We start from the raw sequence: 13462 nt of genomic DNA, 5'->3' as shown, positions 1-13462 counted from the left end.
AATAATCGCGGAAACGTGTGGCGCCTCACACCAGCACAACATAGGAAATTGTGCAATTGTCTCTGCCCGATGAATGATGAATCATGAATACATTTAATTGTTCAACTATTGTTTCTACATCAATTTATCTATAGCTTCATAAAACAGCCTGTATATTTTTTCCACATAAAAGGGATTAGCAACGGCTTACATTACATAGTGTCGGAGAGTTAGTTATGTAGTTAAGTTACATAGGTCGTGTCAAGTTGTGTATAGCCTCTTTTCGATTTTTATCAGTTTTATCTTAGATCAAAGAAATCTGAGAGTTTTATTATGAAAGAGTACTTCATCTAAATTGATTTAAGTTATTAAACCTGGGGGGGCTAAGTCGTATCAATATTATTGACTAGAATAATGTTTACTTCTAAATGTCAAAAATGAGATCCTAAATTCTTCTAGTACCTACAGATAAGTAGATCTGTAGGTATACTTAAGCCAAAATTAAAGACTATTTCACTGATATTCTTTGCTTACGAAACAGGTACAAAAATCTGGACCTGAGAGTTGAAGAACACTGTTGTTGATTCAAAGACAAAAAAGTGGTCGTAACATATTTTATTTCCAAAAACAGGCAATGTCTCACTTCACCACAATGCTTCCAATTTAAAAACGTCAATAAACCCAAACATTCTTAACATAACCAAATATAATTTAGGTACACGACAATATTACATGAACAGCATTCATTCTACAAGAGTGAAGTAGGGCAGGACATCTAGAGGTGCTGGGTAGTCCTTCAGCCAAATTGGACCCTGGATGATGTCACCGTTGTTGCCGTCACGCCAGGTGCCTTTGGGTAGGTAGACGTCACGAGAGACGGCACCAGGTTTCACCACTGGGGCTGCTAAGATTGATTCGCCGAGGAGGAATTCTGTAAGGAGTAAGTTGGTTAGTTCGGGAGTTTGCATTTTGAAGATTGGGTGTTAGGAACCCAAAGAAATAGAGTGGGGTAAAGTTAAGCTTGTAGGTACTTTTATGTGATTTCGGCTGCCCAGGGATAGAGGCTTAGTTAAGCCAGTATTAAATACTTGGAAATGTATTATAGTTTTTAGATGTGCAAAAAGACGAGTGAATAACAACTCAATTTTTCAGATCTTAAGCTAGTTGCAAATCTAAGTCTACAAAAATATTTTAAGGCTTTTATTCTGCACAAAGATTGAGAATTGCCATTCAACGTGGCAATGCTGCTAGCCTTTTGGGTACATTTACCTAGTGACAACAACGCGGAACAATTTTTCAATGCCATTTATAAGTTTTAATTTGTATATAAGTATATTTGTTTATTTTAAGTCACATTTGTTTCTGTTCAAAATATTTTCAAGGTGTAAGTGGTATCATACCATCAGCAATAGCGAGAGCGTCGTCATCATGAGGATCGAGCCACCAGATAGGGGGGTTGACAGGAGTACCCTCGCTGACAGACTTCTCCATGGCGGCCACAATGGTGTCAGCATAGTCAGCATGCAACTGGGTGTAGCGACGGGAGATCTCTACGGTCTGAAGCAAGAAAAAGTGTTGTTGAAAAGGTATGTTTATTTTCAGCGGAAAATCTACAGATTTTTTTGGACAACGAAACTGCTGGACAGGACTAATATAGACCTACCAATATATCTAGATTCTTTCGGCAATTGACCAAGGCTCGTATCTTGTGTTAAAACCATTAGAACAAGGTTTGTAGTGCGGAATGACACGACAAACGCATGTCGACAGCCTGAACATAATTTTCATCATTACACAGTATAAAACAAAGTCGCTTTTTATGTCCCTATGTCCCTTTGTACGCTTAAATCTTCAACTATGCAACCAATTTTCATGCGGTTTTTTCGATAGGTAGAGTGATTAAAGAGGAAGTTTTTAATGTATAATAACATACATTAAAGTGGGGAAATACTGTTTTCCCGTGCGAAGCCGGAGTGGGTCGCTAGTAGTACCTAAAGTAGTTTACGTTGAGACTTTAGATAACGTTTATATATTTTTTTATTCTTAACGATGATTCAACACTAGTAATTACCTATACCAACCCTTTTAAACATAAACGTGACGGTACGATTACCTCATCATCATGATCCCAAGGCACGAAGGAGTACTGCAGAGCAGGCATGAACACGTTAGCTTGCAGCCATCTGATGAACAACTCCTTGCTGGGCTTCTCATTGTACCCATTCCCTCCGATCATGTCAGGTAAGACCAGGGTGTAACCGTTCAGGTTCATTGAAAGAAGAGTGGTGATCAAAGTCTCTAGGCCGTTGTCATAGTCCCATAGTGTGTCCTTGTCGACCATGCGGATGAATATTGGCAGGTCTTGGGTCCTGGAAGAAGAAATATTTTAACACCACCCTTATTACAATTTTAAATAGATTTTATAAAGACCGATCGTCGTCATAATCATAACTAATACTAATATTATTTTAGAGTTTAGAGTTATCTACTAGACCGATTTCAAAATTTTTCTTTAACTTAATTTTATCGAGGAGGGCTATCTACTTTAAGGTCTAGTTTTTATATTATGTGCATGAAATTCTTCTCATGGGACGTTGGCAGTCACTATGTACAAGGTTTTGCTCGTTTCATACGCAAATTGTTCTCACCTCATACCAGATCGGACCTCGATCATAGGACCGAACTTGGCGACGGTGCGCACGTAAGCTTGCACGATGTGGCCCGGGTGCAGGTTGATGTCCAAGTCCTTCTGCACTGGGATCTGCATAATAATAAGGAATATTTATTATGTTTATTTATTTATGTTTAAAAATAAATAAAAGGAATATTTTGTAAAATGGCTCTAAGACATGATGCACATTTATTGCTCTTGATGTTTCTTTAATTGGTGTAACCAAATTCTTCTCAATTCACTTCACACCTATACCTACACTACATAACTTCAGCTAGACGTCAAGATGATGCCAAGTCAATAGCAACTCTAATATCTATACATGCAATACTTCTTGAAGTTTATGTTAAATGCTGAATTTGTAACAATATACAAACCTGAGGGGACCAGCTAGACTCTCCAGCATCAAACTTGACGGTATCTATGTCGTAAGTCTCAATCACGTTGCGGACTCTATCGGAGAACCAGTTGGCAGCCTCAGGGTTAGTGAAGTCAATGTAGCCGGGGACCGAGCCGTTGTTGTTCCACCATGACGTGTCGGGGCTGCCCTTCTCGTTCAGAACCAGGTAGCTGGTGGGAGATTTTAGGATCAGTTTATATAGGACAGTTAAAGTAACAAAACAAATGATGCTACGCTTGCTTCAAACTTACCCCTTATCAAGAGCCTCAGAATACCAAGGCTCGCAGTCCTTGTTGATGAACGGATGCACCCAAATAGCCACCCTGAAGCCGAGACCCTTAATGTCCTGCACCAGCTGTTTCAAGTCCGGCAATTTCCTGGTGTCCACAAACAGGGATCCATAGCAGACTTCCCAAAGGTCATCAATTTCAAACTGAGCGTTAGGGAATCCACTGTCCTTGATCTCGTTGGCGAAAGACCACAGCAGGTCCTGATCAATTTCTCTCGAGTAACGAGCCCAGGTAGACCAAATTGGGTACTGGATCATCCTGTAGTCAGGAATTCCTGTAGGCTTGCCGAGGTAAGTGTCAACGGCATGCTGGTGGGCGATCTTCGGGTCGTCGAAGAACCAGAGGTCGTATTGGAGAATGTTTGAGAGACGTTGAGTGGAGTAAGGGTCGGAGACCTCGGCGATGAGGCAGAGATGGTTTTCTAGAACATTGTGGTAGTCTACGAAGAGTGGGACCTCAGGAGCCACGTAGACGTACATGCCGTCGGAGTTAAGCCAGTAGCGCTCGCCGACTGCAGCATTGTCGTCTTCTTTGGAGATGACAGAGTATTTCTGCAGTTTAGAGTTCTGGATCGGCCAGTACTGCTGTTTCTGTTCAGGGCCTGCGAACCATTGGCTGCCACCTGATAGTAATGTAAATGTTTTAATTACTTGATCAACGAGAATGTATTTTTTTTCTTATTGTTAAAATTGTTAGGTACACAGTTGCTCTAAGCCAACGCTAATCGTGCTGTCAATCATTATTATTTCCTAGTTCTTGTTTTTTGTAGTTATTTGTTTTTTCAATACAAAAGATTATCTTGACGTGAATGAATCTTTGATAACGTAGTCAGGTGCTATCTAGGTAGTTTTTATTATCAATTTCGATAAGCGCTTGATGGTTGGTCTATAGGGCAAGTTGGCAGATATTTTGATAAGCACAGAAGTGGTAGCTTGTGCTCTAGATATCACGAAGCACCTGATGATATTGGCAATATATTCTAAGAATCACATACTTGCCTCAAAAATCTTCCTACATTGTATTTTATGGTCTTATAGGGTCTTATATAGATGAAGAACTTACCAAAATCAATACAGTCAGTGAAGACAGCGTCCCTGGGTCCGTGCCACGTGATGCTGACCTTGAAGCCTCCCCTGCTGACGTCACCAGAGGCCTCCATGTTGAAGCTCACGCGGCTGTCCTGGGTGCCCGCATTGCGACCCACGTGGCCCAGGTATTGGGGACCAGCCGCTGTTTGCCGTGCGAAATAAAGAATGGGTCATGTTTAAGTAACTTTACATACTGACGTTAAAAGCGGCAAAGGCAAATAAGTTCTTCAAAAGAAACCATATTATTTTAAGTGCTAAACTTAAAAAAGTTGGCCTCTTCTTTATCTTCAACTCAATCATGAAAGTTGAGTAGCTCAGTGTTGTATAGGGTTTTCAGTGAGTTGCCATCATTCAAACTTTTAACCAACGTATAGGGTAGAATTACTTTGATATTCTAAAACTTCTTTGTGAAGATTCAAACTGAGGGTTTTGAAATGACTTACGTGTCTCGATGGTGAGGTAGAAACTGCCATCGGAGTTCTTGTGCGCGTGTAGGCTGTGGGTGTTGTGAGAGTGGGATGCCTTAGGCACGGCGCACAGTGCCACTGTCACTCCTGCGGGAAAACAATAACTTTGCAGTAAGCTTCAACAAAGTTAAGACAGATAGGTAACTAAACACTTCTTAGGAACCCGTTAATACGGATTTATGCAGAAGAAATGGCTTAGAAATAACATTTAGACCTATGAAACGGAAAGGCGAGCGAAGCAACCCTCTCACGAAAATATCTAGTTGTAGAAAGGGTCAAAATAGGCACATCAGAATACTACAACGACTGAAGGATGTGATACTCATGGTGACATGCACTTTAGGGCTCCATAGCAACAGAATGATCCTACCTGCCAATAGCAGAAGCACCTTCATCTTGTGTAACGAAACTGCGGATGTTAATGCCAAGTAGAATATATTTATTTGTCTCAATATCTGAACGGCTATCTCTGGGGGATATCAGACGGATCTAGATAGTTGTACGTCAGATAAGACGAGAGCAAATCTCCTGTGGGTTTGCCGGCGTGAAGATAGGTTTATAAGGTGTGTTGAGATATTACATTTTTGTACCAATAAATGAATGCCCCTCAATCGATTATATTTATTCACACTTATGTATGAATTTCATATTTCACTGTATGCTATGTAGGGAAGTAGGTAGGGAAGGCTCTCTAACTTCTCTAAAAAATGGTATTGCAAGTGGTCTTGAATTCGCTTCTCCGTTCTGATATTTGTGGTTATGGTGCAATCATTACAATTGATGCTAATGTGGTTGAGGACCTTTATAGCAAACTGACCCCTTCAAGTTCAAGTCCATAACGCGCTTTGTGGCAATTGGTATGATCCATGTCCCTTCTGCACTCTTTTAGTGTACAGGCAAACAGCAATATTTCCAGTTCAAATTAGAATTTATCAATTTTAAATATACCTAAATTGATTTTAAATAAATAGAGAAATGTATAAAGTAATGATATTAAAAAAATCTCTTTGTGCTCATCCTGTATGTTTGTTGTTCTCTTTAATTTTGTTTTGTCGATAGGACAACTAGGTACTTTAGGTACCACGCGAACCATCTCCAAGGTCTTGTCTCTTTCGATAAGATTCGCTCCGTTCAAGTAGGTATCTTATTTGCAGGTAATACCTATTTATGTAATGCACCGAAGTTTATCAGGTAGGTATAATAGGTATTTTTGGTTGCATTTTTGGAACTTGCACTCTCAAACACATGACCTGCCTACATGTAGGTGTAGGTATAGGTAAGAAAGAAACATGATCTCATTTTCTACATCCTGTTTGAGTAAAGTTGTGTGATGGTTTAAGTGTTCAGAGGTGGATCTACCGCAGAGGGCACTTTGGGCTTGCATACAACCATAATTAAATTGTGACTTATCCTCCGAACCTTTTCCCAACCATGTTGGGGTCGGCTTCCGGTCTAAGCAGATGTAGCTGAGTACCAGTGGTTTACAAGGACCGACTGCCCTACCTGATCTTCTTAACCCAGTTACCCGGGCAACCCAATACCCCTTCGTTAGACTGATGTCAGACTTACTGGCTTCTGACTACCCCTAACGACTGCCTTCATCACTTCAATGACAGCCGGGACTTACAGTTTAACGTGCCATCCGAAACACTGCCGTCATTGGTGTCCAAGATATACTTAGAAAGTATGTACATACAAACTTAGAAAAGCTGCATTGGTACTGTCTGACCTGGAATCGAACCCGCGCACTCATATTATCAATTTACTTGTGACGTCACGGTCTATTGAGAATGAGATCGATAGGTTAGTGAATTTGATGATCCATCTATTCGTTTAAGATGAAATGGAATGGGCAATATGAAAACAATTCAGTCATGTTGAAGTCATCATCATCCTCCGAGCCTTTTCCCAACTATGTCGGGGGCGGCTTCCAGCTAGATCATCCTTTTATAATTCCTTACATACGTATTGTAGGTATATCAGTCCTTCCTATCTCTCTCTGTGCACTTTCTGATATTGTACTTCTATGTACTAATTTCTTCATTTACTCCGTCTATGTTCTCACTTATCTATCCCTGTCTAATACCTTATTCATTCCGTTATTGACCGTTATGTATGAGAAACAACGTTAGTAGATAGACGTTGCAAGTGTGGCCAGAGTAGCATTCAGATATAAATTACAATGTGTAAGTAATGTAATCTGCTCGGTGTGTGACAGGGATTGGTAGTGCATTTATTTATCTTACAACATATTATTTATATTTTTAAATCTTAGATTATAAAAATAAAAAAAAAACATTTAAAAATATAAAAATAGATGGCCACCGATATCGGGCACAAGGTCCAAGGTACCGGTGGTTAGGGTCCCAGAGACAGAAACCTCCTCACAATACGCGCCGTATCAAGGAATCAGTCCCTTGATCCAGCCGCCCAACGAGAGCCTACTGAGGTGTTGGTCGAGGCTCTTGGCTATTAGACCATTGGCCGTAACGACATTCGGCACAATAACAGCCGTGCGACAACCTCGTGCGCTAAATCAAGATACTTTATTTGTTTCTCTTTCTCAGCTTTCACGAGGTTCTCGTCATGCGGAACGGCGACATCGATTATCATCGCGCGGCGCGCTAATCGTTCTATCACCTCTATATCAGGGGCCCGATTCTCCTAATTTTAAAACTGCTATTGCGATCATATTGCGATTCAATTTCTATTCGATTTTGACAAAAATTAACTTAGGAGAATCGGGCCCCAGGCTTATTGGCTGCAATAGTCCTGACAGGGATTATTATTACTTAAATTAGAAAAAACAATTGGTAATGATATTTTGATATGGTTACTGAACACAAAAATAAGGGTCACCCACCACACATAATATTGATCATTACGATAAGCACCGTTTTTCTGCTTCACTGGACTGCACCTTTCGCCCCCTTCATTGTCAAAAATATCCAAACGCACTACGCAGTTGCCTTTGCCGAGTCTGATCACTCAACTGTCACTTTGACATTAAAAACAATAGCGGATAGTGGCGATTTTTTGTAACAATGGCAGATCCAAGAATTCGTCAAATAAAAATTAAGACCGGCGTTGTAAAACGTATAGCTAAAGAGAAGGTTGTGTACGAAAAGGAGGCTGAACAGCAGAAGAATAGAATACAGAAGATAAAAGACGAAGGACAGGACGAACATAATATTAGGAAGCAGGAGGAAGTTTTGCAGGAGTCGCTTATGATGGTCCCTGACTGCCAAAGGCGGTGAGTTATGCACTAAAATTGTTGTTTAGACTTAGGAATAGTCATTGAGAAGTGTTTGCAGTAGTTTTTCGGTGTAGTTTCAGTTTATTTCAATGTGAAAGTCGCAGGTGTGCGAAGAGGTTAAGTTCCGACATCTGTCCTTTGTTGGCGTCCTTACTCATTCAGCCGTGATGATTCATAAATAAATAATTATCTTTTTTATGCAATTACAATTTTAACAATGAGTTTGAAATACTTTTGTCTATATTATTTGCTAGCTGTTTGTATTCACATTGGGGAATTGAATAGGTTTTCTAAAAAGACTATTCTATAAAAAAAAAACATATAGAATAAGTAGATTTAATCTTCTCTCCACAATAAGTAGTTGGAGCATTTATTCCACTCAATAGATACTTAAATTCATTGTTAAGTTTATTTTATATTGGAGATTAGAAAAATGTTATTAAAATTGTCACTTGTGGGTTGGTAGTGATCATTTTATGATAAACTGTGAAGTTTATTTGCATTCCCTCTCATTGCAGGCTAGTGAAGGCATTTAACGATCTCAAGACAACCTTAGAAACTGAACAGGATCTCAAAGAGCACGAGGACTACATAGCCGCTGAACAAGTACTCCGGGACGCTGAGAGTCAGCTCCCTGAAAACGCAGCTTTATAATAAAACTCAATTATTTCTAATAACTTTTAAAACTACAACAATCATGTCATATAATCCTAATTTTTATAATAATTTTTGCGGAAATAATTCTACATTCCAAAGTTTGCCACGTTTTGTAAGACCCCCACCATATTTTGTGCCACCTCCACCACAGCCACCACCATTCTTCATTCCTTCTTCGACCCCAGCATCTAAAAGAGAAGAAGCTGATCAAGAGTTTCTGAGAACCTTTGAAAGCAGAGTACCTGTGAGTGAACAAATACAAGCCAGTATCAAGCCTATGTCAATATCTGAAGTCCGTGAAGAGATACGTAGAATGCTTCTCATTCTTAATTACTTGAAAGATAAAGAGAGAATGTTATCGGAAAACATTAGCACCTTACCTGACAAAGAATGGAGATCCCATATAAAGGAGATTGAAGAAAATAAAACATCAATTACTAAAACAATGTCCCTTATCAATGGTCCACACTTAGATATGTTACGGAAGCTTCTAGGCAAGAGATCAGCAAAAAGGTTGCGATTGAAAAGAGTCCACATGGAGAAGAAAAAAGAAAAGGAGGAAAGAATTAAAGAGTTGAAAGAGAGATCTAGGAAGATTGATGAGAATTTGCAGAAAATTCAGGATGATATCAACAAAGCTAAGCAGGTAAAATACAAGTTGATCAAAACCTTTTTTTAATTGTTTATAAGTTGTAACCCTTTTTACACAAATTGTGTTTCTTCTAGTTCACTCATTATCTTCCCATTATTTATTTTAAAGAATTCCTTAAGTCAAAGTTCTTTATTTGCCAGAAGACTTAATGTTTTGGTTTTTCAAAAACAACATTAAAAATGTGATCTTAACATTACAGGAAGAAGAAAATAAGCTCCAAGCGGACATAGTACTGAAAGAAGTTCTCCGCAAGAAGAGTGATGCTAAGAAATGCCTGACCAAGCTGGATGCTCTGCTCAAACTACGTAAAGCTAGACAGAACACTGCTTTGGGACGAGGGGAGATAGTGTCTGATAGTGAGGCTGCTGCTTTCAATACTCACATTGGTAAGTATATTTTGAAATATTTACCAAATTCTGCTTCAGGTCCTATTTGTTAATTAAGTAATAATCAGTAAGTTTTCTATAAGGATCGTGATTTTGTGGCATCAGAATAAATTATTACTTGTTGCCAGAATTAGAGTCATAAAATTATCCCTTTGAAAAAGAGACCTCCCATTTTGTGCCTTAAGCATTCAGCACCGAATAAAATTTTTAACCCACTGTAAGTAACCAAACCATTTTCCTCTTTACAGACAAACTGAAATCTCTATGGTCCAAAAAGCTGTTACTCTACGAGCGTGAGGAATCAGATCTTCGTGCTCAGCTCAGTGAAGACTCGACACTAGTAAATACCCTGAAAGCTGAAGCTGAACAGAACGTAGCCTCAAACTTAGCTAAGTGGCGGGAAACACTGTTTGGAGGGAAAATGCCCCAAGTTGACTTTGAAGGCAATGTTGATAAATTTGTTGCTGTCAGGTAAATCTATACTAATATTGTAAAGAAACAAAGAAAAGCTCTTTCCATGTTAGATTGAGGGAAGCATAAGTTCTTTCAACTCATAGAAATAAAAATAATTATATGGTTATTAAATGAACACTCCACAATATTAAGAGAAATATTTGAATTCAAAGACAAAACTTTCGAAAGCAAAAGCCTATCTATAGCCTATAATACATTACATTGGGGTCCATTTTTGCCGCGAATGATAAAATCATCGCTAATACCTGATAAAAAATATCAAAATACCGCTGATTTCCACCAGTAATAAATGATAATTTCTCAGAATAATATCTTACGTCATTATGACACACTCACAACTATTGACTATTGATTGTTATATTTGTAGATCGCAGTGGGATACCTACATAAGCAGAGAAGGCACAAGTCTGCCCGTCGGTTGGGTCCCTCCATCTGTTAGGGCTGAAGACAAACCTTCATGAATTGATGTACGTCATAACGAACAGTATTTGCAACATCAACGTAATCTATATTTATTTGCATTTAATGTATGTGGCCTTAATTGCAATGCTTTTTCAATAAAAAATGCATTTATAGTACATTTTTGTATTATTTTATTCTTCCCGTAAAAGTATCTTAACTATTCGGAACGGTAATTAATTAATGTGTAGCATCTAAGCGTACTACGCAGGCCTGAATAGGACTGTATTTAATAAAAATGCTTCAGCAAGATTGTAAAGGTATTTGTAATCTGTCAGAACATTTTTGACGGAGAAAAATTAATAAAATATAAAATAAAACACACACACAAAAAGGTAGGAAGGTATAAAGGTTTTAGTCCGCCACATGTTCCCCCCGGCCAGACCGTGACTACGGTCGATAAAAATCGGGGAACTTTACACGACGCCCGCTTCTCGTTATTTTCGCCCCAGATATCGTATTGGTGTTAGTAGTGTCAGCTCTTGTGATTTCATGCTGCGCCTCATCACGTGCTATGAAAGCTGGTTTGAGGCGGTCGACTGACACGTTGCTTGGCTTTCCCCGTATCTCGATCGTGAAATATTTTTCATGCCTCTGTAGAACCTTGTAGGGCCCCGCGTACGGTGGTTCCAGTGAACGTCGTACATGGTCTCGACGGAGGAAGACGTGGGAGCAGGAATGAAGATCTCGCGGCACGTAGAAGGGCGACGTGCTATGCCATGCTGCAGGTTTCGGAGTGAGGCTGGCCATGTGACGTCGTAAACGATTTGCGTACTCGGTGACGTCAGCTGTGGTGAAGTCTGCTTGCATAGATATGAACTGACCGGGAAGCTGTAGTGCTTCCCCGTAGACGAGCTCGGCTGGCGTAGCTTGGATGTCTTCTTTCCACGAGTTACGCATGCCGAGTAGTACCAGTGGAAGAGCTTCCGTCCACTGCGAAGAGGTGTGGCACATGATGGCGGCTTTCAGCTGCCGATGCAGCCGTTCCACCATGCCATTCGCTGCTGGATGGTAGGCAGTGGTGCGAAGATGCTCTGCCCCCAGCAAGGCAGAGAGAGCTTTGAACAGGTGACTCTCGAATTGGCGGCCACGGTCAGTGGTCACCCGTGCCGGACAGCCGAAGCGGGCCACCCAATTGGCCACCAGCGCTGCTGCGCAAGCCTCCGCCGTGATGTCCTTCAAGGGGTAAGCCTCGGGCCATCGAGTGAATCTATCGATGACGGTAAGACAATACCTGTAATCAGACGAAGGGGTTAACGGTCCTACGATGTCGAGGTGGATGTGAGCGAAGCGAGAGGATGGGGTTAGGTAAGAGAAAGGTGGGGATTTGGTATGGCGAGTGACTTTAGAAGTCTGACATGGCAAACACTGCCTCGCCCACTCTCTACAGTCTTTGCGGATCCCTGGCCACACATAGCTTTGCGTCACCAGTCGCACTGTAGCTGAACATCCAGGGTGATGCAAATTGTGCAACGATTCAAAGGCTTGCTTCCGGAGTTGTGGTGTCAAATACGGTCGGGGCGTAGCCGAGCTAGTGTCACATAGAACTTGTGCGTTGCCAGTTGGTGTAGCAACCTTTTCCAGCTTCAGTGAGGACCCATTTCGAATGAGGTCTTGCAGTTCTGGATCTGTTTCCTGGAATTTTGCAAGATCTTCAAAGTTTATTGTCGGTGACACTTCCTCGATTCGTGACAATGCATCAGCAACCACATTTTCCTTGCCCGGGATATACCTTATATCGGTAGTAAATTGCCCTATAAAGTCTAGGTATCTGAATTGCCTTGGTGAATAGCTGTCTCTGTTCGACTTGAAAGCAAACATCAGTGGTTTATGGTCGGTGAAGATCGCGAAGTCTCTTGCCTCGACCATATGTCGAAAGTACTTCACTGCTTCATATACCGCTAACAACTCGCGGTCGTACGGGCTGTATTTTCTTTGAGCACCATTTAGTTTGTGCGAATAAAAGGCTAGAGGTTCCCAGTTAGCTTCTCTTCGCTGTTGCAGGACAGCGCCGATAGCAGTATCAGACGCGTCAGTAACGATGGCCAACTCAGCTGAAGGATCCGGATGAGCCAGTAGGGTTGCGTTGGATAATGAAGTCTTGATGTCTTCGAATGCTTTGAGGAGTTCTGGAGTCATATTGACTGGATGTGCTCCTTTGATTTTCGGACCGGCTAGTATTGCGTTCAATGGGGCTTGTAATTTGGCCGCGTTTGGGACGAATCGACGGTAAAAATTAATGACACCTAAAAATCTACGAAGGTCCTTGACCGTCTTGGGAACTGGATACTCTTGGATAGCCTGTATCTTGGTACTTAGAGGTTTTGTTCCTGCAGCTGACACATGGTATCCTAGAAACGTTACCTCTGACTGTCCGAGGTGACACTTTGAAGTGTTTACCACTACCCCGTATTCTCTTAAACGGGCGAATAACTGCCGTAAATGCCGCTCGTGCTGTTCATGGGTCTGCGAGAATACTAGGATATCGTCGATATACCCATAACAAAACTCTAAACCGAGCAGCACTTCATCGATGAACCTTTGGAATGTCTGAGCGGCGTTCCTTAAACCAAAGGTCATAAATGGAAACTCGTAAAGACCGAAAGGCGTAGTGATGGCGGTCTTCGGAATGTCGTCTGGATTTGTTCTTATCTGATTATAGGCTTTGACAAGATCTATGGTG

The 13462-nt window shown here is 40.8% G+C and overlaps 2 protein-coding genes across 4 annotated transcripts; one reads left to right on the top strand and one right to left on the bottom strand.

The window, feature by feature from the left end:
- Positions 1 to 579: 579 nt before the first annotated feature.
- LOC124637085 (myogenesis-regulating glycosidase-like) lies at positions 580 to 7868 on the bottom strand. 2 transcript variants are annotated; one of them, XM_047173414.1, is made up of 9 exons: positions 7759 to 7868; positions 4872 to 4982; positions 4403 to 4570; positions 3302 to 3962; positions 3028 to 3220; positions 2628 to 2740; positions 2093 to 2348; positions 1380 to 1536; positions 580 to 910 (listed from the first exon to the last, which is right to left on the bottom strand). In XM_047173414.1, exons 1-9 carry the CDS (start codon positions 7775 to 7777, stop codon positions 723 to 725), a joined length of 1866 nt encoding a protein of 621 aa, XP_047029370.1. In that variant the 5' UTR covers positions 7778 to 7868; the 3' UTR covers positions 580 to 722. The 2 variants fall into 2 exon arrangements, with proteins under 2 accessions (XP_047029370.1, XP_047029369.1); XM_047173413.1 differs by lacking the exon at positions 7759 to 7868 and adding an exon at positions 5266 to 5402.
- Positions 7867 to 10898, top strand: LOC124637087 (tubulin-specific chaperone A-like). Of its 2 annotated transcripts, XM_047173417.1 has the most exons (5): positions 7900 to 8148; positions 8670 to 9454; positions 9660 to 9846; positions 10095 to 10317; positions 10688 to 10898. In XM_047173417.1, exons 2-5 carry the CDS (start codon positions 8849 to 8851, stop codon positions 10779 to 10781), a joined length of 1110 nt encoding a protein of 369 aa, XP_047029373.1. In that variant the 5' UTR covers positions 7900 to 8148; positions 8670 to 8848; the 3' UTR covers positions 10782 to 10898. The 2 variants fall into 2 exon arrangements, with proteins under 2 accessions (XP_047029374.1, XP_047029373.1); XM_047173418.1 differs by lacking the exons at positions 9660 to 9846; positions 10095 to 10317; positions 10688 to 10898 and having other exon boundaries at positions 7867 to 8148; positions 8670 to 8950.
- Positions 10899 to 13462: the final 2564 nt, after the last annotated feature.

This window comes from Helicoverpa zea, chromosome 15, assembly GCF_022581195.2.
Source record: "Helicoverpa zea isolate HzStark_Cry1AcR chromosome 15, ilHelZeax1.1, whole genome shotgun sequence".
NCBI lineage: Eukaryota > Metazoa > Arthropoda > Insecta > Lepidoptera > Noctuidae > Helicoverpa > Helicoverpa zea.
Note: the sequence above shows the minus strand (reverse complement) of the source record. Positions and strands in the feature narration are given on the sequence as shown.

What these genes read in the sequence shown, in the direction of transcription:
- LOC124637085 (XM_047173413.1), bottom strand. Translation starts at nt 5,290, where the DNA reads ATGAAGGTGCTTCTGCTATTGGCAG. An exon ending in TCTGAGGCTCTTGATAAGGG is followed by an intron (nt 3,221 to 3,301) that starts GTAAGTTTGAAG and finishes ATCTCCCACCAG; the next exon opens with CTACCTGGTTCTGAACGAGA. An exon ending in AGTCTAGCTGGTCCCCTCAG is followed by an intron (nt 2,741 to 3,027) that starts GTTTGTATATTG and finishes ATTATTATGCAG; the next exon opens with ATCCCAGTGCAGAAGGACTT.
- LOC124637087 (XM_047173417.1), top strand. Translation starts at nt 8,849, where the DNA reads ATGTCATATAATCCTAATTTTTATAATAATTTTTGCGGAAATAATTCT. An exon ending in ATATCAACAAAGCTAAGCAG is followed by an intron (nt 9,455 to 9,659) that starts GTAAAATACAAG and finishes TTAACATTACAG; the next exon opens with GAAGAAGAAAATAAGCTCCA. An exon ending in GATAAATTTGTTGCTGTCAG is followed by an intron (nt 10,318 to 10,687) that starts GTAAATCTATAC and finishes TTATATTTGTAG; the next exon opens with ATCGCAGTGGGATACCTACA.